Here is a 26,389-nt window from a genome sequence, read left to right as displayed (position 1 = left end):
GGGTTATAAAACTTTTTGAAAACTATATTCAAATCTAAAGACCGTCAATATAAGAACATAACTAATACGAATACGAAGCTTATCAGTCTAGCTTGGATCTTAGTTACTTATATATAATTTTGCATGAATTTATGTACTAATATATGTAGTTTTTCTAAACTGCGCGCCGAATAATTGTCGGTCTTGAAACGCAACTCTAACAAACTATCGTAGTACTATCATGAATTAAATTGATTAACAATTTAATAATTAATTGATGCTCTTTTCTGGCATCTTATATCAATGTTAAACTATATTAAAATCTGAAAATACTAATCTGAAAATAATTCTTCTTATTATAAAAAAATATTACCTCGGCCGGGAGTCAAACGCGGATCGCTTGCTTTACGCGCAAGTGTCTTAGCCAATTAGACTACCGAGGCCTTAGTAATATTTATATTTATATTTTGTGAAAAAATATACATTAAATTATAATTTAAAATAATATGAGACAATTATGTAAAAAAAAAAAAATGAGTAAATTATGGAAAAATACTCGATCCGGGTTCGATTCCCGGCCGAGGTAATACTTTTTGTAATAAGAAGAGTTATCTTCAGATTTTAATATAGTTTAACATTGATATAAGATGCCAGAAAAGAGCATCAATTAATTATTAAATTGTTAATCAATTTAATTCGTAATAGTACTACGGTATAGTTTATTAGAGTTACATTTCAAGACTGATAATTATTTGACGCGCAGTTTAGAAAGACTATACCTATATTAGTTCATAAATTCACGCAAAATTATATATAAGTAGCTAAGATCTAAGCTAGACTGTTATAGGCTTTGTTTTTGAAAACTATTTTTAAAGTAATTTGTTACCTTTATATAATACGTAAAAGTATTAACTTTTATAATATTCAAATTTTTTATCAAGAGAACTTATTGAAACCATTAAGGGGATCCTTAAGCAAAGCTTGAAGTCTAACGAAATCGCTAGATGTCGCTGTTTTACAACACATCGACATATCTTTTATATACTACTACCACAATATAAGGAAATACAGTAGGGATAAGGCTCCGTTTTCGATTCAGCCGCGCAGATTTGCTTGCGCATCGTAAAACAGCCATGTTTTTGGTAGCACCAATCCCGATCAAAGTAGAGAATCCATCATATCTACGTTATAATAATGGAAAAACATAACCAAACTCAGTTAAGTGTTTATCGTGTCACACCATGGACCTAAGAGTAGACCTATGAACCTATCTAAAGTAGACCCATGGACCTATCTAATCATTTTATTATAATTTGCTAAAATTAAAAATTTTTTATAGACAGTGGTTTCTAATACTATTGATACGGTACTTGACAACCAACAACATGGCGGAGTGAAAGTCCAGCTGAAAAAGATCAAAGGTGCCGACGCTGTTTGTCCCTACTGTATATCCTTATACTGTGCTACCACATTAATGGGCGCATTCAGCAGAAAAGAGCGCTACGAGAGCGCTCGCTGTTATTGGTATATTCTTCCAGATTTAAAATTCTGATTGGATGATCTAGAAGAATACACCAATAACAGCGAGCGCTCTCGTAGCGCTCTTTTCTGCTGAATGCGCCCAATATCTCACGCGACACGCAGACATTGATGCGCGCAGTCGCATTATATCTGTCAATTTTCGTATTGTAAATTCGTTGTGATAAAGTGTCTAAGTCTAATTCTAAGCACTCGACGCTGTTTGTTCATTCAAACTATGTGACTGTGGACTACTATTTCTTAAGTACAAATTGTGCAGCTTTTATGTGAAACAAATGTTGTTACGACGTGCAACGACGTGACAGCTCTGGAGCGCCATATTGGACTAAAAAATGGTAAAAAAGAACTCAATTTTGAAATTTTTTATCGTTTTCAGCATAGATTCCACCTCACAGGCACGTATTAATGCGTATACTTTAATTCTGTAAGATTCGAAAATTCTTTTAGGGTGCAAACCCATGCAGCGGAATAGCGTAACGCGGAACGATAGTAGAACCAATCACGAGATTCTCTAGAAACACGGAATGCTCGTTATTGGTTCTGCTCTCGTTCCGCGTTACGCTATTCCACTGCATGGGTTTGCACCCTAAAAGAATTTTCGAATCTGTGAATGACAAAAAAAGTATTTACGATACAAAAATTATACGATTTAGTCGATAATACAGGAGGCTTTAGGATCCTCTTAACTTCTAATTCGATTTCCGATAAGTAATTATAAGGCATTACCGCGTGTTTTAATTTTAATAATAATAAAAAAGTAATAACGGAATATAAAGTTAGGAAAATTTTATAATACAAAATTGTTATAAAACACAAACATAGTACAAAGTACAATATAAAACAAGTCTAATAAGAATAAAATTGCTAAATAAGCGGATTCTAGTAAAAAAAAACCCAGAAAATTTGTCTGTAGCAGCCATATCCATATTGATATTTACCACTTATCATATACTAGGTGTTTCAGACCATCCGTATCACCCTTCGCAGAATAAGGTCCAATCGAAAGTTTCAGACAAAAGTTGTAGGATTTTTAAAGACCTATTTACTGGCGCTACAAGTTTAACCTTGGGTGGCGTTGCCAAGATCAGGTCAAGGTCACATCGATTTTTTTTAATGGAACACTCCATTTTTTATTGCATATTTTTATAGCACATCTCGAGAGCTTTCCAAAACAGTATAATTAAGTTCATTTTGATGAAGTACTTTTTGAGTTATGAGGCTTGAAGGTTACAATCCCTCCGACGCGGCATTAGCATTGCTCAACTGCCTAAACGATGACAAAAACCTTTTTAATATTATTTAGGATTACTATCTAGATAATATTTATTTAGATGGAGTACAATGCATATATGTATTTAAAAATTTTATTTAATGCATTTTTTAAATAAATCATTTCGATTATACTAAACAGACTGTAAGCCCGGATTCTCATGCAGATACTGGCATTTTGATAGCGAGCATGATTGATGAAAAATGAGTATCGGGGGTAAATCTTATAACCTATTTTTTATCAATTAGTATTCGGCATCAAACACCGATGATCTGCATGAGGATTCAGACTAGACAACGCTCATGGAAGCATTTCCCAGTTATTTATCAAATGTTAAACAAGAACAAATAATGCTTGTGAACATTGTGAGCACCAAATGACGATGGCTACAACACAAAATTTTCCTAATTTTATATACTTCTTTGAACTTTTTATATTAATAATATGTAATAATAATTATATGTTTAACGGTATAAACTGCATATTAGTTTATAAGAGTATAAGATACATACAAAATATAAGATATATATATATACCCTGATAGCAAAACAGACTACAAAACCGTAGCCATCTGCGTTCGCATTTGGCTATGGATTTGGCGACAACATTTGCTGACAGTGACATGTTTTGCAGCAGATTGGTTGCAAAAACCGAGCAGAGTTTGTTGACAATTTTTGATTGCAGAAAGGCAACAAATTGTAGACAGAGTCTGCGTATTACCAAATATTGTCAGCAGACTCTGTTCGGTTTTTGCTACCAATCTGCCGTCAGATCATGTCGGCAGACTCTGCTCGGTTTTTGTCACCAATCTGCTGCAAAACATGTCAGCAAATGTTGTCGCCAAATCCATAGCCAAATGCGGACGCAGATGGCTACGGTTTTGTAGTCAAAATCTGATCGAGTTTGCCGCCAATTTGCGCGCAAATTGTCATCATTTTGCTATCAGGGTAATAAACTGCTGCCAAACTGCTGTCAACGTCTGCTGACATGTTTTTGTCAGCAGACATTGACAGCATGTCTGCAGATTGGTAGCAAAAACCGAACAGAGTCTGTTGACAATACAGACTCTGTCTACAATTTGTTGCCAATTTGCAATCGAACATTGTCAGCAGATTCTGCTCCAAATCTGTTTCCGCAGGCTTTGCTATCAGGGTATACAGGGTGGCTGAGAATAACCGCATAATATTTCATGGGTGTGTAGAACAGACTATACTGAGTCGAAAAGTCCTGTACCATTTTGCGATTGCAGTAATAGTTAACGAGATATTAATTTATAAAGATATTTAAATTCGCCCGGCCCACCGTCAAATGCAAGCGCGCGGCTGGATAGGACCGCCCAGGGAAACGCGCCGGGCTCGTTCGCCGTCGCTAGGCGTTGTTTATAACAAGCGTTGTTTATAACAAGCGGCAATAGTCGTCGCTAGACATGAGTCGCATGCCTAGCGACGGCGAACGCAAACGCACGCGGCGCGCTTTGCAGGGCGGTCCTATCCAGCCGCGCGTTTGCATTTGACGATGGGCCGGGCGAATTTAAATATTTTTATAAATTAATATCTCGTTAACTATTACTGCAATCGCAAAATGGTACAGGACTTTTCGACTCAGTATAGTCTGTTCTACCCACTCATGAAATATTATGCGGTTATTCTCAGCCACCCTGTATATATATATATGTATATACGTATATATACGCACGTACCAACGGCTTTTATTTCAAAAAATGACAGTGCCGACAGAATTAAGAAGATCGATAGAAAACGAATTACGTATTTCTTTCTCTCTCTTTCTCTCTCTCTCTCTCTCTTGTTCCAGCTAGCTAATTTTGTCCGTCTCTCACTCTCTCTTTCATACTCACTTCTTGCCGATTGCGACGATGCTTGCTTGATGAACACAACGGCACGATTCGTACTCCAGTACACGCACATACATACCGTTTGCACGGCTATTTCAGATTAGAATTATATATATATGACACATAACCCGCGATTTTAGATGTCCCGATTGTTCGTCCTGACGCGCGTATTAGCGGCGTGACGTCGTGGACGCAGGCGGTTAGCCGGTGTTCGGGCGGTTCTCATCATACACCATTTCCAATATTTGAAGAATTTCCTGGCCATTCTTGTTAAGTTTTACGAGAAATTTGATGTTAGTTCTTTGCTCGGTTAAAATGTCTCGCTCCATTCCGTCAACACGACTAAAAGTACGTTAATAAAAACAGACACGAAAAACAAAGATCTTACTCGACCGTGACCTAATTTTTACTAAGGACACGTGACGCTTCCCCCGAGAGGTTGCGCTACTGTACAAACTTATATAACGTCACTACATCGGCAGAATAAAATTAAGTGCACGAACTTTTTGTACATATCTCGTACACTCATCAAAAAACATTTCCAAGTGTAAATCTCATAACAATGATGCCAAATTTTATAGACTTACTTAGGTAACTACACTCATTGGCAAAAGAACAGACCACTAAATTTTTTCACAAATTTTTTCGAATAGTGATAGTGAAAAATCATCGTATTAAGATGAACCAAAGTTTGAATTAAAGCTTGGACATTCCTCTTAATAACTAAGAAAATCAAAATTGAGTTATAGAAACTATTTTACAAAATGTATGAATTTTTAAGTTCATAGATTTCGTAACAAATTCGTTTTTTCAACATTTTTTTTTATGTATAAAAGATATATAATTCATATATATATAAAGAATAAGAAATATAAATTACATAATTAATTTAAATGCTTACAAACGTCTACAAATAAATCTGATTTCTCGCGATAACATATTTTGGCTACAATGATAAAAAATAATGAAAAATTATTTTATACATAAAATATGAAAATGGCATACAATATATGTATAATATATGCGTATTATGCATGATTTGCGCGCGTGTGTGCATGTCGTATGTGCATGAGTTGATTACATTATTAAAATATATATATTGTTATTAAACTGAATCTAAATTGTACAATAGATTATAATGTAGAAAAACTAATTAAAATTAATAATCGCGTGTTAGTAATAATTAATAGGAAATGTCAAGATGGATTTATATACAAACAACTTTTAATTACATTCCCTATATTTATGTACAACATGTGCAAAATACATAATATTTATTTATATAATCAACAATTTATAAATAATCTTTAATTAAAACAATTTATATATAGTCATAATAATTTCAATAGCACCCCTGTGAAGCTAGCCCCCCATTATTTAAAAAAATAATTTTTTTTGAGAGTTCTGAATTCCAATAATTCCAGAGTTCTTGATAGGTTTAAAAAATAGTTCTGGCCATTAAAGCCATAAAAACGCGATTTAAAAATAAAACTAACTTCACGCAGCCCCCCATTTTCGAAAAATATTATTTTTTTTTAGAGTTCTGGATAGATTTAGAATAGTTCCACAGTTCCTGATAGGTTTAAAAAATAGTTCCGTTCGAGAAAGTAAAAAAAAACGTCATTGAAAAACCAGAAATTGTCACTGTGGTATTCTACGGTGGGAGATCGCTGTGGGATCGGAGGATCGCAGAGGTCCACAAATGATAATCGAACCGATTATGTAATATATGATTCTTTATTCAGCTCTATTTACAAGTGGTACAATAGATTATAATGGAGAGGAGCGTGTACGAAGCTATGCGGTCGCCATAGTAGGCCCCGAACCAGAGATATGGGATCTCGTAAAAAGATACTCCTCGCTGACCAAGCTACTCCGCATCACCGCATGGATTCGACGCGCAGTCGAACGTTTTCGCAAAGCTACCGCTGCACCCGCCGCTCAAGATCCTCTCACTCCGCTCGAATTGGACGCTGCGCTCGCTTTCTGGATCAGATTGACGCAAGTCACGTACTTTTCTTCGGAAATTCAACTCATCAAGACAAATAAATCGCTGCCGAAATCAAGTTCATTATTGCGTGTTGGTGAATCGGATGTGTTGCGCTAGGTTCTCTTTAATATCTGTGAAAGGACTTTGGGGTGCCTTTCGGCGCCTGTCTATGAAAGGATTTTTTTGAGGTGCCTTTCGGTACCCGCGGGAGGGAACTACTCTTCGAAGGAGTCGGAACCGAAGAGTTCCCGGAGCTGCTGTCGCTTGGCCTTGCTGACCTTGCGAAGGCGCCCTGGTGATCGGGGGCGCTTCCTCGGCGTCTTCGGTAACGGGCTGATCGGCTCGGGCGGCGGAGGTGGCCGCGGCGGAGACCTTAGCGGACGGCCGGCCTGGCTTGCTACGGACTGATGTTGCTGGTCGGTCTCAGACCACCCGTCCACCCCTTTAATCTCGAAAGCAGAGCATTTTAGAAAGAAACGTTTCAGACAAAAGTTGTTTGACTCGAAGGGGGACATAAGATGGTGCCATCGATTTGACCTTGGATAATCCTCTGAAGGTTACGTGAAGGTCACCTTTAATTTTTTAAATGGAATTATGTAATTTTTTTTAGATAGCGTGATTCCTCTAATTATTTTGCATATAAAAGTATTAAGGTAGAGATACCAAAAAACCAATAGTTTTCGAGATATTTTACACTTTATTTTGGTACATTTTGACACAAAATGTTAAATAACTCGTAAACTGTTGACTTTTTGATTATCGTACCTTAATACTTTTGTGAATAGAATAATAAGATAAATCAAATGGTATAAAGAAAACACATAGTTGCGTATTTAAAAAATTATCCATTTTGCATACATATTTTTTTTAAAGCAACTATATTCTTCGCAATATAGAATATTAGAATAAATTATCAGATTCAGATTTTAAATTGTAATTTGACTCTTATTTGCCACTTTTAACGTATTATAATTATGTTACTTTGTGTTTACTACTTTCCGTATATGTTTGTATATTATTATGTTCTACATATTTTACGTTAAAAAGTGAGATTAATTTGTTTTAGTAACGTAATAACAAACGTACCTGCTCAAGTAATAGATTTTTATGTTACATATGTGTTTGTATAATAATTTTGTGTTCAATATATTTTATGTTTATTAAGCGAGATTATTTTATTTTATTAATGTAACGAGAGATAACAAACATACTTGAAAAATAAAATATAGAACAATAATTGTAAGGTAATATTATAATATATATATAAATATTTATTACCATATAATTATTACAAAAGTTAAGCCCAAGACACAATGCGAGGGAATAGCGATAGCGATAAGTTTCAACCTATGAAAAATGTGTATTTCGGTGTATTCGATTTCTGATAAGTGGAAACTTATCGCTATTGCTATTCCCTCGCATTGTGTCTTGGGCTTTACAATTTTACAAAAAAATATTGTTTACAAATATAAAATAAATATATAATTTTATATTTAAAAAGGTTATATCATATATTCCTGCCATTCAACATTACCGACAGTATTAAAGTATTCTTTAAACGCATCGCGAATACGAATTGCATTCATATTTGGTCTTATATTTGTGATTTCTAAGTTGCGTAATTGTATATTACTTCTCCATGTAGCAAACCAAGTATGTTCTAAATTTTCGTTATCTATATCAGTATATAAATAAGCAGCATTTTCTTTAATAAGATAGTTATGTAACGCACAACATGCAAGTGTTATATTTTGGACGGTTCCAACAGGTAGATATATTTGTGTTAAAAGAACTCAAAATTTATTTGCTAATATGCCAAATACATTTTCGACAACTCTTCTACCTCTGCTTATTCTATAATTGCATATCCGCTCGTCATGAGATAAATTTCGTGAAGGATATGGTTTTAATAAATGATTTTGTAATGGGAAAGCAGCATCAGCTAATATAACGTATGGAATAGATTCGTTTATGCCAGGTAATGACTTATCTTGTGGCACATTCAATGGATTTTGTGCATTATTTAACAGTTTTGCAAAGTCACTATCACGGAAAACTCCTCCATCACTTACTCTACCGTTAACTCCCACATTGACGTATGTGAATTGATATTGCGCGTTTACTAGTGCTAAGAGAACAATACTGTTAGTGCCTTTGTAATTATAGTATAATGATCCATCCTGTAAAGGTGCTCTAAATTCTATATGCCGCCCATCCATGGAATTAATACAATTTGGAACATTCCATAATCGTTGATAATCATCTGCAATTTGTTCCCATTCTACAGTTGTATTTGGTGTCTATAAAAAACATTAAATATAAATTACTTGTTGATTAGATGATAGGCAAAGTATAACAAGTTAATGTTGTCATAATATGATATATTATTTCGTTATCGAAAAGTATTACTGGCCAATTTATCACAGCGAGTAATATTTTTCTGTAAAAATTATTAATGATAACATCCTATTTACCTTTAAGTAATTCTCTCGAAGGAGCTCATATATAAAACGACATGTTTCAGGTATTATACGAGAAATCGTACACGCTGGAATCCTTGTAGAATATTCCAAACTTCTGTAACTTTCACCAGTAGCTAGAAACCTTAAAAGGCTCTATCGGTATTCCGACGTCAAATGAGGACTACGGAAAAGTGTGGAAAAAACTGCTTTTAACACTCAAATCTTATTTTTAAAATTATAATTTTATTTAAGATGACTGTTAAATTGATTAATTTGAAGTGTACACAATGTATATTATTTATTAAGTAAAAAATACAAGGTTTGGTTGAAGAGAGTAGTAACCTTGAGGCTCTGAAGCGCATGCGCGTGAGCTCGCGACAGCAGAAGCGTTATAACCTATACACTTTTTACAACTTCTTTATTAAATATCTCATTCACTTCTTCGGCAACGTATTATTTTTTTTTGCTTTAAATGATAAACGAGATCCTACACTTTCAATATATCAGTTTGTTATTTACTTCTTGACACATTCTGAAAAAATATATCTTTATAACTAATAAATTTTTCATATCCCCCATAAGACATGTGTATTAATCGGACTTTTCAAAAGCGTTTTTCCTGAGTTTGAAGTCGGCAACCCTACCTAAAAACTTTACCTAGGGCTTTAGCTACTTTTAAAGAACAATATTTATATTTTTTCATATTTTTCTAGTCATCTTGCCCTAACGATAGAACCTCCTTAAAGTGAGTGATATCCGTTCTTTAGCTGATATACACTGTCTCATATTAGTATCTTGACGTTGTATATAAGGTGTTACTATTTCTACAAGTTGATCGAATAAATCAATTCGCATTCTAAAGAATCTTCGGAAATATTCTTGATCTTCAATTCTTAAATCTGTATGTGCTAAATTGATTATTCCTCTTGTTGGGGTAAGACAACCAGCTCTTCGGACAAAGATTCAGGATATCAGTGGAAAAGAGTTAACCAAAAATGACGAAAACAGCAAATACTTTAATGTACCTTTATTAACTGCCGCGTCACTATGCTCAGTTTGGAAACGACTGACTGACATGCGCACGGCACGCAAGCCGGCAGATAAGCAATCCCACGGCACCACGCATGCGCAAGACAACAAGCATGGATAAAGGAAATATACAAGGCTTACTTCAATACCTCTCAATGAACGATTTCTTTCAAGTATCCATTTACGTGTCCAAATAGACCGACGTCGTCGTTTTCTTTTTTCTTCATTCCATTTTTGTATCTCTTTTTTTTCTATAATTTCAGCAATCAATGTGATTGCTATACATTTTTTAACTTTTGAGGATATCATCATATTTTTATTATCATTGAGAGATAATTTTGCAGGTTTATATAATCGAATGTATCTAAAAAAATGAAATAATAAATATATTATATATATTTATATTTTAATTACTGCTCGATACGGTCAAAGTTAGGTCTCGATGGCTAATAATATTATTATCTATAAATTTACATTTATCAATTCATTTTAAAACTGCGTGGTCGTTACTTTCGGATATAAACGCACCCAGATAGCCAAACCCACCAAAAGCACGCATTGCAAATTTATGCTACATATTATAATGGCAAAAATCTAGCAGCAGTCGAACACGGTTTACCGTTTCAGTATAGCCATAACAGAAATGCAGCAAAAATAGAGCAGACCTGCGTCATAATACACTAGCAAAAATTCTGTAAAAATTCATCAAACTTTGCCGAAATAAAGCAAGCAGAAATCGAGCAATACATGCTGACAAAATAAATTAACAAAAAATAGATCAAAACTTGATATAAAACATGACTACATGTTAAATCAGCAAAATGTTGTTAAAAATCTGGCACACTTATTGTCATATTATGACAGCAAAAACGCAGCAAAAATCGAGCACAGCCTGCCGTCACGTCGTGACTACAAAAACGCGTCAGATATAGAACGTGATCTGCCCTATCAGCCATTGATGGCGAAGACGCAGCAAAAATCATGCATAATCTGTCTATTTATATAAATTGTCTATTTAATAAAATATTTTTATTAAAAGTATATATAGACAATTCGAAACATCTCTGTCAATAAGGTAACAGTGGAGCAGTACGTTAGGTGAACGACTCAGAACTGGACCGTGGATCGAGTCACGAGTTCAAATCCTATCAGGTTTAAAAGTTTTTTCCTAGGTATTTATTAGTCAGTTCAGCACTTAAGGAGAGGACACAAATGATGGAGAGAGAAATATAATTAATAAGAATTTAATTAAATTAAGAATTGCTGTAACTTTTTTTTTTCTGCAGTCTATGCGCGATTTTTGCTGCGTTTTTGCCATCAATAGCTAATTAGGTAGATCACTTTCTATATCTGCCGCGTTTTTGCAGTCACGACGTGACGGCAGACTGTGCTCGATTTTTGCTGCGTTTTTGCTGTCAGTACTGGTTATGTCAGATTGTGCTGTATTTTTACCGCGTTTCGCTGTCACGATGTGTTAGCAAATAATGATTGATTTTTGTTGTATTTTTATCGTTGTATTATGTTGGCAGGCTAAGCTGTTAGAAACTAAGCTTAACGAGGAAGCAGCAGCTTGATATCTGCTGTAACATCATGATCAAGTTTGCTGGCATACTGCTAGCATTTTGCTATCTGGGCAATCATGAACTACCGTAGCATGAATTAATAAATGTAAATTTACATATAAATATTATTAGGCACTGAGATTCAGCTTTGACCGTATCGGGCGGTGATTATTATGTAGTATGATCCACTAAAACAGTCATATTTGAAATTTATATTTTATTATACCTTCCCAGACAGCCAAACCTGCCAAAAGCACGCATTGCTAATTTATACTACATTATTATAATGGCAAAAATCGAGCAACAGTCGAACACGGTTTACCATTTCAGTATAGCGCTAATAGAAATATAGCAAAAATAGAGCAGACCTACGTCATAATACACTAGCAAAAATTCTGTAAAAATTCATTAAACATTACCGAAATAAAGAAAGCAGAATTCGAGCATTACATGCTGGCAAAATAAATTAACAAAAAATAGATGAAAACTTGATATAAAACATGTCTACATGTTATAAATCAGCAAAATGTTGTTAAAAATCTGGCACACTTATTGTCATATTATGACAGCAAAAAGGCGGTAAAAACACTGCACGATCTGACATAATTACCCAGATAGCCAAACCCACCAAAAGCATGCATTGAAAATTTATGCTACATATTATAATGGCAAAAATCGAGCAGCAGTCGAACACGGTTTACCGTTTCAGTTAGCCATAACAGAAATACAGCAAAAATAGAGCAGACCTGCGTCATAATACACTAGCAAAAATTCTATAAAAATTCATCAAACTTTGCCGAAATAAAGCAAGTAGAAATCGAGCAATACATGATGACAAAATAAATTAACAAAAAATAGATCAAAACTTGATATAAAACATGACTACATATGTAAAATCAGCAAAATGCTGTTAAAAATCTGGCACACTTATTGTCATATTATGATAGCAAAAACACAGCAAAAATCGAGCACAGCCTGCCGTCACGTCGCCACAGTGGGTAAAAAGGTTCACTTTTAGAACAAAAATTTACCGACAGTGCAATTTTCAACCGATTTTAATATTTTTTTTTTAATTTATTCGTAATGAAATGCTCTATAACGTGATGCTGCTTTTATATTTAAACAAAGCTTGAATTTAAAATGGCGGATCAAAAATGATTGTCGAAGGTGTTAAAACGATATTGAATATGTTAACTCACAAAAACACATAAACCGTTGTAACGAAGCAATGTAACAAAATTCTGCTAATTAATAATGTAATATTCTCTAATTAACAATATACAATAATATTACAGACTGTGAAAGCGTTTAAAAATAATAATGTACCTAACTATGCTTACTAATTTTTCTATAAATCTGTTGAATATTGCATAATTCCAATATTTTTTATTCCGATATTAAAAATCATTTTGAGTTTAGGATTTTTTAATTGCTAAATTTATATTCAGTGCCTCAAGAAATCCACATGTATCTAATTTAAGGTAAATATATTCGATATTGTATGTGAGATATCATATTCAATATCGTTTTAACACGTTCGACAATCATTTTTGATCCGCCACTTTAAATTCAAGCTTTGTTTGAAAACAAAAGCAGCATCACGTTATAGAGCATTTTATTACGAATAAATTAAAAAAAAAAGAAATTAAAATCGGTTGAAAATTGCACAATCGGTCGATTTTTGTCCAAAAAGTGACCTTTTTGCCCACTGTCGTGACTACAAAAACGCGTCAGATATAGAACGTGATCTGCCCTATCAGCCATTGATGGCGAAGACGCAGCAAAAATCATGCATAATCTGTCAATTTATATAAATTGTCTATTTAATAAAATATTTTTATTAAAAGTATATATAGACAATTCGATACATCTCTGTCAATAAGGTAACAGTGGAGCAGTACGTTAGGTGAACGACTCAGAACTGGACCATGGATCGAGTCACGAGTTCAAATCCTATCAGGTTTAAAAGTTTTTTCCTAGGTATTATTAGTCAGTTCAGCACTTTAAGGAGAGGACACAAATGATAGAGAAAGAAATCTAATTAATAAGAATTAAATTAATAAGAATTTAATTAAATTAAGAATTGCTGTAACTTTTTTTTTTCGGCAGTCTATGCGCGATTTTTGCTGCGTTTTTGCCATCAATAGCTAATTAGGTAGATCGCATTCTATATCTGCCGCGTTTTTGCAGTCACGACGTGACGGCAGACTGTGCTCGATTTTTGCTGCGTTTTTGCTGTCAGTACTGATTATGTCCGGTTGTGCTGTATTTTTACCGCGTTTCGTTGTCACGATGTGTTAGCAAATAATGGTTGATTTTTGTTGTATTTTTATCGTTGTATTATGTTGGCAAGCTAAGCTGTTAGAAACTAAGCTTAATGAGGAAGCAGCAGCTTGATATCTGCTGCACGTCATGATCAAGTTTGCTGGCATACTGCCGGCATACTGCTAGCATTTTGCTATCTGGGTTATTGTTTTCTGTAAATAAAGAAATATTACGTTGCACAAATGCTTTTATGTGAATAAATAATTTACAACACTTTTCTGTGTTAAAGTAGATGTTTTTGAAGGTTAGAAAATTATGTTATAGAATCGTCCGCGATAAGAGACCTCTGTACGAGAACTATGTTCAAGAACTCGGACCGATTTCTAGCATCGTGGACACAAGCCTTATAAGTAGACGCGAAAGATTTTGGTGCCTTTGGCTGACTTAGGTCAAGATAAGTTGTTTGTTGGCGATATTTTTCAATTATGGCTGCTTTCCAGCTACGACACAAGTAGACACTGTGTAACACAATGAATCATTGCATCCCTGTTGTTTGCCTACGTTAAACGAGGATGAAACGATTCTCTGTGTTACACAGAGTCTGATTCTGTCCTTGCTGGAAAGCACCCTATCTTGCTTCTAAAGGTACAATTTCATACAGCGAAGCTTCGCTGGCGATGATCCCCCACTCCGCCGTAAACGAAGCCAGCGTTCTTCGTTCTTTGCTGAAATCCTTTTCATGGGTGCTTCGCTGGCGAAGCTATCCCCACTACTGTGCTGCGAATAAAGAAGCATTGAAAACGTTTACTGAAAAGTGTGGTTATAGTAAAAGTAAAATATTATAGAATAAATTGTTCGGTAATTATAACGAAACATATGTTACGTCCAGATGATTCTCACGATTATTTCTTTCGGAAAGGTTTACAAGTGTCGAGATAGCGAGACCATAAATAAATGATCGACAGTCCGGCTGTCGCTTTACCAAAAACCTAAGTAAAATACTCGCTATCTCGTTATAAATGTCATTCTAAGACAAATCATTTACGAGCGCACTTCTTCTTCTTCTTCTTTGGTTGGCCCGGCAGCATAAAACAAGCTGGTACTGGGCCACTGAGGTCTGCGTTTTAGCGTATAAAATGGAGTCGATGCATGTACGGTAACTGAGTCTAGTGTGTGAATGTGATGCCATTTTCCGTCCATCCAGACGCCTGCTGCCGCCTGACGGTGGTCGCGCGCCATAGGAGAGGAGGGAATTTCAAAAGAAAAATTCGCTAGCTTTCATGAAAGCTAGGAGGAGTCTTATTAGCGTGAGAGAGGGATGGGAAAGGAAAGGGAAGATATCTACAGGGGGAGTAGGAGTGTCTTGAGATAAGTATTTTCGGAGTTGGAGGGCCTTTTGTTCAAAGAGAGGGCATTCAAATATGACATGGTTGATCGTTTGTTTTATTGGACCACAGGAACAGTCTGGCGAATCAATCATATTGACCCTATGTAGGCTTTCGTTCAGATTATAGTGGTTGGATCTGAGGCGGTTTATCATTACAACTTTTTCCCTCGTAAGCGAGTATTCGTGAAACCAGGTCTTCTTAGAAGTCAGAGGGTAGCGCTCAAAGTGAAGAGTGCCCTTGGATTGAGCCCTGGTCTTGAGATAGCTGTTAAATCGGTGCTTTGCAACTTCCCTTGCCTCACTGAAGAAGTCTTCATGAGAAATTTTGAAATTAGCGGAAACTCCGTTGGTTGCAGCATTTTTGGCTATACTGTCGGCTGTTTCATTTCCTGGGATTCCTTTATGGGAGGGAACCCAGAAAAGAGTAACAGATATCTGAACTTTGGCTGCCCTAAGAATAGTCTGCTTGACGCGATATATAATATAGTTCCTCTGGTAATGTTTATCATCACAAATCGCCTCTATGGCACTCTTGGAATCGCTGAAGACGGTGATACGACTGTGGTCAGCATCCAACGCGAGTACAACTGCCTGATAAATGGCCCAGAGTTCTGCAGAAAAGATCGATGTTTCCGCAGGGAGTTTATGAGCTATTTGGATGTTTAATTCCGGGGAGAATACTCCCGCGCCAACCGAGCAATCAGCCTCTTTGGAGCCATCTGTGTAGAAGGTGATTGAGTTGTGTCTGTAGTCAAAAGATTTATGAAGAAATTGTGCCAGTATCGACCCTGGGGGGCCTCTCTGTCGCATTTCATCATTTCAAAGTTGTTGTCTATTTCATGAGAAAGAACTTCCAGGTCGTGCCAGAATACTGCAGGATAAACTGAAGAGTGGATATGTTTTTCTGCTTGCCTAACTGTGACGTATATCTTAAATAGAGGAGAATCTCGGATAGCCTCAATTCTGCGGTTCTTACGAGTAGCAATCAGCTCCATTTGAATCAATGCAGCGTACGTTTCGCTGAACTTGTTAGCCATTGATTTGTAGATGTGTTTGGTAATGGAAAGATTGAATCTCAGATGTAGAGGTGGAATTCTCGCCTCGCCTAACATGGTGTTTATGGGAGTAGAAATGCGGTATCCCATAGCCCTCCTGACCGCCTTGTATTGGATTCTTAGAAGCTTAACAAAAGCCGCAGATTCCGTAGCCCAGTTGAAAAATTGAGCCCCATATTCAATTGCACTACCCAAGATGGAGCGGTAAACGGTAAGTAATATGCTAGGGTGAGAACCCCAGGAGACACCTGCGAGCGCCGTGATGATGTTAACAATATTTTTCCCCTTCTCAGTGAGGTACTTAAGATGAAGATTGCCATTCAACTTATGGTCTAAGATGACCCCGAGGAAGCGATGTGAGTTCACTCTGGGAATCTCTTGATCATTTATCAGCAGTGGAGGAGGAGAAAGAATGTTCACATTCCGTGAGAAGATCATCCACTTGGATTTCGATGGAGAGTTGTCTAGTCCTCTATTTCTCAGATAGGCGTAAATGTTATTCAGAGACTCTTGAATGTATTTAATAGCGTCAGAGACGTTACTTAAGGTAGTAAATATAACCGCATCATCGGCATACTGCAGTAAGCTAACTTTTTCATGTACATGAGAGGCCATATCCTTGAGATAGATGTTAAAAAGCAACGGACTGAGGGTAGAGCCTTGTAGTGTCCCCTTAAAAGAATCGAAGGGGCCCAGAAGTTCGCCATCGACAATGAAATTCAAGGATCGCTTACTAATAAAGTTCTCTACAAATTTTCTGACAAATGCAGGTACCTCTATGTCGAGAAGGTCGTTAACAAGCATGTGTGGTATAACATTATCAAACGCTCCGGCGATGTCAATGAAGACTGCAACCGTAGGAGAGCGACTCAAGAATCCAGTATAAATTTTGGTCGTAAGCGAGGCCAAGTTATCTGCGCAAGATCTAAAGGGTCTAAACTCCGATTGAATTTGAGGGAGTACTGGACGCGATTCAATATACCAAATTACCCTATAATATATTAACCGTTCCATGATCTTGGCGAGGCAAGGAATTAGAGAGATCGGTCTAACCGATGTAACTCCCGGCTTGGGGATGAGAACCACGAGCGAATTGATCCATGTAGACGGAAGAACTCCAAGGGTAAATATATCATTATAAATTTCTAGAAGGTGCTTCAAGAGGTCAGAGGATAGACTGAGAATGATCTCATAGTCAATCTGATCAAGTCCTGGGGAAGATTTCTTCCGGACCGAAGATAACGCTCTATCAAGGTCTTTGAGGGTGAAAGGTTCATTTAAAAGAGAGAAGGTGTTCGGGCTTTGTGCATCTTCAAGGAGCATCTTCTCTATAGACTTGGTACAGTTGGGAAAACAGGAGGGGGGACACAGCTTGGAAATCGCCTCGTAAGAGCTTTTCTGAAGTTCGAGGTGATTAGCGGTAGAGTTAGTTTTGACACGTTTGAAGCTTCTGATGAGTGACCAGACCCTCGTCATAGGGGTGCGCCCATCAAAACTTTGGACAAGTTTACGCCAACCAGAGCGTTTATTTTGAGATAGTATGCGGGAGCAGTCTGCACGAGAAGATTTGAATTGCGCATACGTAACTGAAGAAGGATGCTTAAGAAATTCTTTGAGAGTTCGTCTACTGCCTGAGTACATTCGTTATTCCACCACGGAGGGGGGTCCGGTCGTTTTGTGTAGACTCGACTGATGGGAAATCTTTTGTGAACCGGTATAAATCTTCTGGCGGAATCTAGAACAAACGTAGTAAGATTATTATATCTATCGATAGGGGAGACTTCGGGATTAACTAAGACTTCAGAGTCGTGACAATTGAAATACAGAGAAAGATTCTTAAGATCGTTTGGCTTTAAGGAGAGTTTATAACAAAATTTAAGCGAAAATTGTGGGGCAAATTGAAATTTCGAGATAACCGGTCGGTGATCGCTGCCATGCGTATCCTCATCGACCCATGAACTAGAAATTGAAAACAGAAGAGGAGAGGCTATTGCCAGATCTATGTTAATAGAGGCGTTGGAAGAAGGGTGTACAAGCGTAGGAGCGTCTTTATTGAGAACAATAAGATCATGCTCTTCTATCTGTTTGAGAAGGTGAATACCCGAGGATGAATTGTGGGAACAACCCCACACCCGGTGGTGCGCGTTAAGATCGCCGACGATAAGAAACAGTTTAAAGGTATGAAAATGATTAATGAGATTTGAATAGAATGACGGAGGAGTATACTGACCTGAGTGCCTATATAAATTAATAACTATTATAGGATCCTTAGAGGAGAGAAGTTTAATCACTAGAAGCTCAGTTGAAGAGTGAGAAAGGGCGGAAACATCGAGCTTCTCGAAAAGTATGTTTTCTCTGATTAATGTGCATACACCTCTTTCACCAGGTTGGGTAATATCTGATCTGATAATTTTAAAACCGCGAAGATTAAACTTGTTATTTGGTTTGAGCAGGGTTTCCTGCAAGCAGATTATATCATATTCAGAAGAGATAGACTGCAAAGAGGTTAGATTGCATCTAGCACCTCTGCAATTCCATTGCATTAGCGTCAGATTGCAAGCAACATTCCTAGAATCACTACGGGGATGCCTGATGCTAGGGAGAGATTCTGTAGATATCGGCGAAAGGATATTAGAAGTAGACTGCGAGGGAGAATTAGTTCCGAAAATTATTTCCTTGAAACTGCGAGGGCATAGAAGGGTGCGATAATGATTGAAAGCTGTAAGCAGAAGGATGGAATTGTCGTATGTTATGATTTTCACTAGGAGTCATATCAGCAAATTGGTTGTCGGAAGGATGTGTTGAAGGTTGAGAGTTAGAACAGAATGATAAAAGGGTGCTGATAATTTTGGAAACATCATTGGACTGCAAGAATTTTATTAGATCCGTGATCAGGCGAAGTATATGATTAAGAGGTGCAGAGTCAGTTGAGGGAGGATTCATGTAGGGGGGGGGGGAGCAGTTAAAACCTAAGGGAGGGGAAAATTCTTGTGTCAGAAGCCCATTAGAAGCGGAATGCGGGGATCTACCGTTAGACTCCCATAAAGCGTCGCGGTGCGCCTCCCTGTCAAAGCCGGGAGAGAACGATTGCAAACCTGAGCCTTTTCTCGAGAAGGAGGTAGTGCCATGAGCAGCAAATTGTTTGTGGGTATCCTTTGCGAATGAGCTTTTCTTGGATGCGACTGTGATTGAGAGTTGATGACATCGGCATACGATCTGAAAGTATCAGATGATACATTATCTTGTGGTAGATTATAAGGATTGTAAGATTCAAAATTAAAACGTCTCTCAGCGTGATTGCGAGCTTTGAATAGAGGAAAATTGCCTGAATTGAGGTTTAGATCTGTCCTAGGGATATTATTGCCATAGCTGCTAACAATTTTTTTAGCGTTAGCAATAGGTATATTTGCGGTAGCCGCGAGGCCAATAATGTATTCGTGTTTGAAGATGTGGGAACAATCTTTCGAGATGGCACTATGATTGCCCTGACAGTTTATACATTTGATAGGCTCACCTTGCGCTGGACAAATCTCATTTTCTGCATGCTTTTTGTTACCGCAATTTAGACATCTAGGCTCTCCCTTGCATACTTTGGCAATATGACCAGCCCGATAGCATGAGTAGCAGATTTTGGGCCTTGGAATATATGGTCGGACTTCGTGTCTAGTTCTGAAGATAAAAACTGCCTCCGGAAGATGTTGGCCTAAAAATTTGATACGCAAGGTTTTAGAAGGAATGTATTCGCTGGTGCCTTCCCTGATTATCCTGCGATTAAGTCTCTGAATATCAATGATTTTACAGTAGGGTACTTTTATGTTAGAACGTAACGTTTCGAGGTCAATTTCAACAGGAACGTCTTGGATGACACCAATCCTCAGGACTTTATAGGCAGGTATGAAGGCTCGAAGGTTATGTTGAGCGAAGGTGGGATTCTCCGTGATCCTGTTAGCAGTGATGGCAGAAGTTGCTTCAATAAGTATTTTGCCTTTGCCCATTTTCTTAATTTCCTGTATGCCAGGAATACGAGCCTTGGCAATAATACTACTAATCATAGTGGGATGAATGAGCGTGTCTCGATTGGTATGATATACATACACTACATAAGGACCACTGTCTTGTTTCTGATAAAGCAACGGGGGGTCCTTACGCAGAGGTTCAACCAAAGTGTTAGAATCCTTGTTATTACTTACGGCATTACCGGGTAAAGTTGCCTGAGACGAGTTTACTGAACAAGTTGCGCGCATCCCTTCGTCAGAGCTTTTCTTTGGCGGCGTGACGCTAGCTATATCTCCATCGATATGTCTAATATTTGTACCTGTGCGCTTCCTCGTGTTAATGACTTCCGAGATTTGCATTTCCTGCGGCTCTGTTGATGTAGAAATTGTAGGATCTATCATGTTAATATCCGCATTGGACGCAGTGTAGGATGATGGATCACATGCGGGGATGATCGAGAGACCAGGTTCTTGGGTAAGATTCTTCAAAAGGTCTCGATCCGTAAAGCCTGCAAAGCCCGTGTCACTGTAATCCGCGGAACACACAGATTGGGGAGAAGAGGGGGCATTCGAACCAGGATTGAGTGTTAAAGTAGGAGGCTGTAAGGAAAAAGAGCTATTCGCGCGACCACGATCTTCACAGCCCCCGCCTGATTCCGAAGCCATCACGAGCGGGGGAAGTTATGTCTTTTAAACGAGGTCCTGCGCGCTTAGATAGTTACACAGAATAAACTAATGTAGTATACAGAGAACTACGACGCAATAATTAGATAAACCACGAAAAAACAGGCGCCAGGCGCCAAAAACTATAGAAGAAGCTATCGAGACTATCACAAGCGATCCGTAACCTTCGCGAGCTCAGTTGGGACTGTTTACGAGCGCACGTGCACAAATCGTGAGAACGCGAACTCCACGGTGTGCACCTGCGAGAGCCCGAATTTGGTGGCGCTCCTCCGTTGCCCCCTTCCGAAATTTGGGAATCGAGCGTGACCAAATCTCGGGTAGAGTTCGTTGCGCCTTTCCGCAGCTCCTCCGGGAATCGGAGCTTGGACGTAACAATATTGATTTTTATAATTAAATGATAAGAAATCAAAATATCATTATTGTCACCTAGTTACGAGAATTCCAAAAGCGTTTTCAATAATACGTCATGCTCTTGAAAGTTCTATAGTTGAAAACTTTTTGTTTGATTCCTAATAAGTTTTCCTTGCATATGGTCGCAGAAGATTTAAACGCAAGAGGAAAATTTCTTCACCTACAAAGTAGTGATGTGCTAATATTATTGTTGAGTTTGGCAGTAACTTTGGTGGTGGCAGATTTAATTCATCATGTTCCAGAGCTTGTCCAAATCCCAATGCATTAAGAATGCTTGTATCTGATAGTGATTCTGAAACAATTACAATAATTAGAGAATTGAACGAACTTACTGTGAAGTTCGATTATAATTATGCTGTCTCGTCCGGATGGATATAAATGTAGTAGCGTTCCGCTGCGTTATCCTCAACAGGGTTTAAAGCTCATAAGAATCCGGCTTTCTACGCACTGCCTCGCGCCTGCGCGGGCCGCCATCTTCATTGTTTTAAAAAACCTACAAATCTAAATAAGGATGGTAGTGGGTGGGATCATCCATCCGGACGAGACAGCATAATTATAATCGAACTTCACAGTAAGTTCGTTCAATTCTCTAATTATGCCACGTCTCGTCCGGATGGATATAAATGTAGAAATTTAAAGCCTAGATTTGTAGTTAGGAGAAAAAAGTGTTAATATCATAATACTTTAATCTTCTCAAAGACAATATTACAGATTAATTACTTACAAAAAGAATTTCTCCAAATCAATGGGAGCTGAGAATTGCTGACTGAAATGTCTGATCTGCAATAATCGGACGATTGTAGAACCGAGCGAATACTTCCGAAGACTTGCTCCAACCCGCCGTTCGACGGATTTCATCTACACTAACGCCTTTGCCGGCGGCAAAAGAAGTTGAAGCATGCCGTGTAGAATGGGCCGAAAATATTGCGGTGTTAACTCCCGCTGCTCTTAGCTCCATTTTAATCCAACGGCCCAACGTCTGCGCGGATACCGAATTATATGGAGAACGCACAGCAATGAATAAAGAGTTGGCATCTTCGGGACGTAGTTCCTTAGTACGCTCAATATAAGAGCCTGTTAACGAGTAGATACAGAGCTCCGGCTTGTCTAAAAATGGTTTGAATACCAGAAGAGGCTGTGGTCTTCCAATCTTGGAAGTTTTAAGCCTAGCAGGAATCTTAATAACTAGAGAATCCGCAAAAACAATATTAGAAAGACGTATTGCCGCCAAAGTTTGTAGTCTTTGCGCTGTTGTAAGCGCTAGAAGGGTCACTAATTTTCTGGATACTAATTCTAGCGAAAGCTCTTCTGAGGATACATCGAAGCTAAGTGGGCGATGACCGGAGATGGGTCCCAAATAAAATCGTAACGTGGGGTCTGAGGTTTTAACGTTGACACTCCCTTAAAAAATCTCTTTATCAAAGGGTGAGAGCCAATCTCATTAGAAGATATCAAAGAGATGGCTGCTCTATACGTATTTAAAGAGGAGTATGAGATCCTGCCTAGAGATGAAGAAGATAAAAATTCCAGCACAAGAGAAAAAGGTGGTGAGAAACAATTAATTTCCTTTATCTTGCAAAAGTTCCACCATAATCTGAGTGGCCTGGTATATTGATTGATTGTTGCTTCTGAAAGTGATGCAAGTGTTGCGTCTAACGCTGAAGCTGGAGTTCCTCTAGTTAAGAATGCTTGGCGGATAATTTGGCGGCCACCAGGCAAATCCTGTTCCATGCTGGATGAATCTCCCTGAAAGGAGATGATAGCATATTAGTATCGGGCTCAAACCGGATTGGTTGATTAATCATAAGGCGGTTAAAGAGAGGGAACCATGGTTGTGCTGGCCACCAGGGAACAACTATAACACCCTCTGCTTTATCAGAAATAATCTTTCGAAGCACTCTTAAAATCAAAATAAACGGGGGAAATGCGTAAAAATATAGCCCACTCCAACATATCGAGAATGCGTCTACTGCGAAAGCTAAAGGATCAGGAAGCCACGAGACAAAACAAGTACACTTGGCATTGATTGATGTGGCAAACAGATCTACATCGAAAGGCCCAAAATATGCTTCGATCTCTGAGAAATAGCCTTGATTCAAAGCCCATTCCGACTCTTCTGAAATTACGCGAGATTCCGCGTCCGCTTCAATATTCTGAGCGGAGGGGATGTAAGAAGCGTAAACAAATAGATCGCGATCTGCACACCACATCCATATTTGTCTAGCTAGATTTGACAAAGTCGGAAACTTAATCGAACCCATGCGATTGATATACGATAAAGCCGTTGAATTGTCTACCCTTAAGAGAATGTTACCGTTTCTTAAATCTGAGGCAAAGCATCTTAAGGCATGAAAAACTGCCAAAAGCTCGAGGAAATTAATATGTTTCTGTTTTTCCTCCGGCGACCAAAATCCATGAGTTCGCGATTTCCCACAAACTGCTCCCCATCCCGTCAGCGATGCAGCTGAAAAAATTTCTCGAATAAAGAGACCCGATCTAATCTTATTATGTTGTGCGTAATCCGTGAAAACATTCTTCCACCAAAGGAGATCTTCTCTAATTGAGGCAGGTAGAGACATTCGGGCCTCAAAATTCTCATTCGCTGCTAAAAGAGCAAGAAATTTTTCTCTCTCCAAAATCTTAGTGTGTAATAAACCATACTGTACAGCAGGACAAACTGAAACTAAAGAACCGATAAAACTTGCAAAAAGTCGAATCTTACATGATTTAGTGTTTAATATAGCTATTGCTTTTTCCAATAGTTTAAGGCTCCTGAATACTCAGCCAAGAACTCCGTGTTGATGGGTAGCGACACCGAATCAGTCGGTGGCTAGCAAAACTGGTAGTACGCTACTGGTTATACACACAATTGCAAGCTCATGTCCATGTGCTCATTTTCGGGTAGAAGGGGAACGCACAGACATGGGTTCATGCTTGTGTGTGTGTATAGCGCCTCGCCATGGTAAAAGTCTGAACTAATAGGCGTGAAAAAGTGATATTTTGACGACAAATTTTTTCTTGCGTGCCATTTTGTCAATATTTGCTTATTTGTGAAAATGTGATTTCCCTCGTACTCGTGAAAGTCCTAAAAATTGGCGGAAACTGCAGTTATCGTGAAATTTTATACGTAAAAGCGTATATTTCACTCGTTTCATCAGCTGTCAAAATGTGTGATTCTGCCCGAGTATAGGCTCACTTTACGTGCCTTTTACGACCATTTACTGACTATTAGAGGAGGAAAGGACAGTTTCCGCCAATTTTCACAAGTGTTTTTGAGCGATCTCGCCTTTTAAATTTATCCAAATTGTCTTTATTAAAAAATGGGACGCAAGAAAAATTAATGTGTTTTTCTCGCCTATGACGTCACAATTCCAACATGGCCGTCGCCGGTATTCAGGAGCCTTAAGTCTTTTATCCTGTGGAATTGCAATTGAGAAATCGTTCGTATTGAAGGTAAAACCCAAGAATCTGGCCACTTTCGATGGAGTCAGCATGCTTTTACGTTCATTAATGATGAAATCTAAAGAGGTTAGAAGATTAACCGTAGCTCTAACATTATTTCGACATTGATCGTACGATGGGCCGATCAGTAAAAAATCATCCAAATAAGCTACTGAGAAAAAACCTTTTTCTCTAAGAGTGTGCAGAATTGGTCTTAAAATCTTTGAAAAAATATAAGGAGCTGATGCAAGGTCAAACGGTAGTACTCTAAACTGAAAAAGCTGAGAACGGAAGCGAAAACGAAGAAATTTTCTATCCTCTTGATGAATAGGGATTAGAAAATATGCATCCTGCAAATCAATAGATGTAAGAAAATCATTTGGTGACAGAAGATTGACAACCGTCCTCCAATCCTCCATCTTAAAATGAGGAGCGATAATATATTCGTTGAGGCGCTTAAGATTTAAAATAAATCTCCATCCTCCAGGAGATTTTCTAATTACAAAGAACGAGGACAAAAACTGATCCTCGCAATCCGACACGAGCTCAATTGCTCCCTTGTTACTTAAATTAATAATTTCTTGCTGACAGATATCTTCTTCCAACCTAGATAGGATTGTAGACGGTTCTATCTCCTGAGGAGGTGGAGAGACTCTAAAGGGAAGTTTATAACCAGAAATAGCTTCAAGAATTAGAGAATCCGAGGTGATCTCTTTCCATTTATGGAAGAAAAAAGCTAATCTGCCAGCTAACTTTACCTGGACGGTATTCAGTGTCTCCTCGAGTGAGACCTGGAGCGGTAGGACAAATCTGCGATTGCTGCTCGATGCCCCTGCTCTCCTCGCAACCGCTGGTTTTGTCCTCGGAGCAGGGGCGCGAGCGTTTCCCTCCTTGAAAGCAGTTACTTGACCTGGTTGCTTAATTGGTTGTAATACCTTCTTTTGTATCACTAAAGGAGTTTTAACTATATCCTTGGAAGATTTTTCCATGGTCGATGCTTTTTTAATCTCTTCCCCAAAAGAGGTACCAAACAAACAAGCTATCCGCCGGGAAGACGTCCACTGTTGTCTTCGCCAGGAGGTTAAATGCAGGTTTGATCTGCGCTCTTCTTGATAATGAAAGACGATAAAAAAGATCCGCCAAGATCTTTGCGCCTTCATGGACCTTTACTATTGCCGAACGAGTTTCTGAACTCAATGAGAGCTGCAATTCCGGCTTAAGGAAATCAGAGATAGCTTCTCCGAAAGCGCATAAGGCGATGCCTACCTGGTCCTGATCTTTTGCGTTGAACTCGTCTCTCTTTATGATAGAATTATTTTTTAGAGCCGATTTACATTCTGGATTTAAACTAGGGGCCTTCAAAAAAGCCAAAGTTTCCAGAGGGGAGTATTTTTTCAACAAAACAGTTCGCTCGTCTGCTTGCATACCTTTGCTTGACAGCTCCCGCCACTTAGCGATAACGTGCTCA

At 37.9% G+C, this 26,389-nt stretch overlaps 2 protein-coding genes and 1 long non-coding RNA gene across 4 annotated transcripts; all 3 read right to left on the bottom strand.

Moving 5' to 3' along the window:
* Positions 1-8,418: 8,418 nt before the first annotated feature.
* On the bottom strand, positions 8,419-10,300 carry LOC108781217 (uncharacterized). 2 transcript variants are annotated; one of them, XR_001940932.1, is made up of 3 exons: positions 10,271-10,300; positions 9,105-9,273; positions 8,419-8,930 (listed from the first exon to the last, which is right to left on the bottom strand). It is a non-coding gene; the product is annotated as an uncharacterized LOC108781217 (long non-coding RNA). The 2 variants fall into 2 exon arrangements; XR_001940931.1 differs by lacking the exon at positions 10,271-10,300 and adding an exon at positions 9,435-9,549.
* Positions 10,301-14,587: 4,287 nt separating this feature from the next.
* LOC108781209 (RNA-directed DNA polymerase from mobile element jockey-like) lies at positions 14,588-17,866 on the bottom strand. The gene is made up of 3 exons (XM_018549123.1): positions 16,248-17,866; positions 15,492-16,080; positions 14,588-14,725 (listed from the first exon to the last, which is right to left on the bottom strand). Exons 1-3 carry the CDS (start codon positions 17,864-17,866, stop codon positions 14,588-14,590), a joined length of 2,346 nt encoding a protein of 781 aa, XP_018404625.1.
* A 3,712-nt stretch (positions 17,867-21,578) lies between these two features.
* LOC108781208 (uncharacterized) lies at positions 21,579-25,910 on the bottom strand. The gene is made up of 5 exons (XM_018549122.1): positions 24,941-25,910; positions 23,451-24,163; positions 23,058-23,226; positions 22,318-22,857; positions 21,579-21,772 (listed from the first exon to the last, which is right to left on the bottom strand). The coding sequence occupies exons 1-5, from the start codon at positions 25,908-25,910 to the stop codon at positions 21,579-21,581; spliced, it is 2,586 nt and encodes an 861-aa protein (XP_018404624.1).
* Between the last annotated feature and the right edge of the window lie 479 nt (positions 25,911-26,389).

Source organism: Cyphomyrmex costatus, unplaced genomic scaffold, assembly GCF_001594065.2.
Source record: "Cyphomyrmex costatus isolate MS0001 unplaced genomic scaffold, Ccosl1.0 scaffold797, whole genome shotgun sequence".
In the NCBI taxonomy this organism is placed as follows: Eukaryota; Metazoa; Arthropoda; class Insecta; order Hymenoptera; family Formicidae; genus Cyphomyrmex; species Cyphomyrmex costatus.
Note: the sequence above shows the minus strand (reverse complement) of the source record. Positions and strands in the feature narration are given on the sequence as shown.

What these genes read in the sequence shown, in the direction of transcription:
- LOC108781208 (XM_018549122.1), bottom strand. Translation starts at nt 25,910, where the DNA reads ATGGAAAAATCTTCCAAGGATATAGTTAAAACTCCTTTAGTGATACAA. An exon ending in CTGATCCTTTAGCTTTCGCA is followed by an intron (nt 23,227 to 23,450) that starts GTAGACGCATTC and finishes ATCTCCTTTCAG; the next exon opens with GGAGATTCATCCAGCATGGA. An exon ending in TGAAATCCGTCGAACGGCGG is followed by an intron (nt 21,773 to 22,317) that starts GTTGGAGCAAGT and finishes TAATTGTTTCAG; the next exon opens with AATCACTATCAGATACAAGC.
- LOC108781209 (XM_018549123.1), bottom strand. Translation starts at nt 17,866, where the DNA reads ATGACGAGGGTCTGGTCACTCATCAGAAGCTTCAAACGTGTCAAAACT. An exon ending in AAGATATACGTCACAGTTAG is followed by an intron (nt 16,081 to 16,247) that starts GCAAGCAGAAAA and finishes TTTTGACTACAG; the next exon opens with ACACAACTCAATCACCTTCT. An exon ending in CGCTTACGAGGGAAAAAGTT is followed by an intron (nt 14,726 to 15,491) that starts GTAATGATAAAC and finishes CTTTATTCGCAG; the next exon opens with CACAGTAGTGGGGATAGCTT.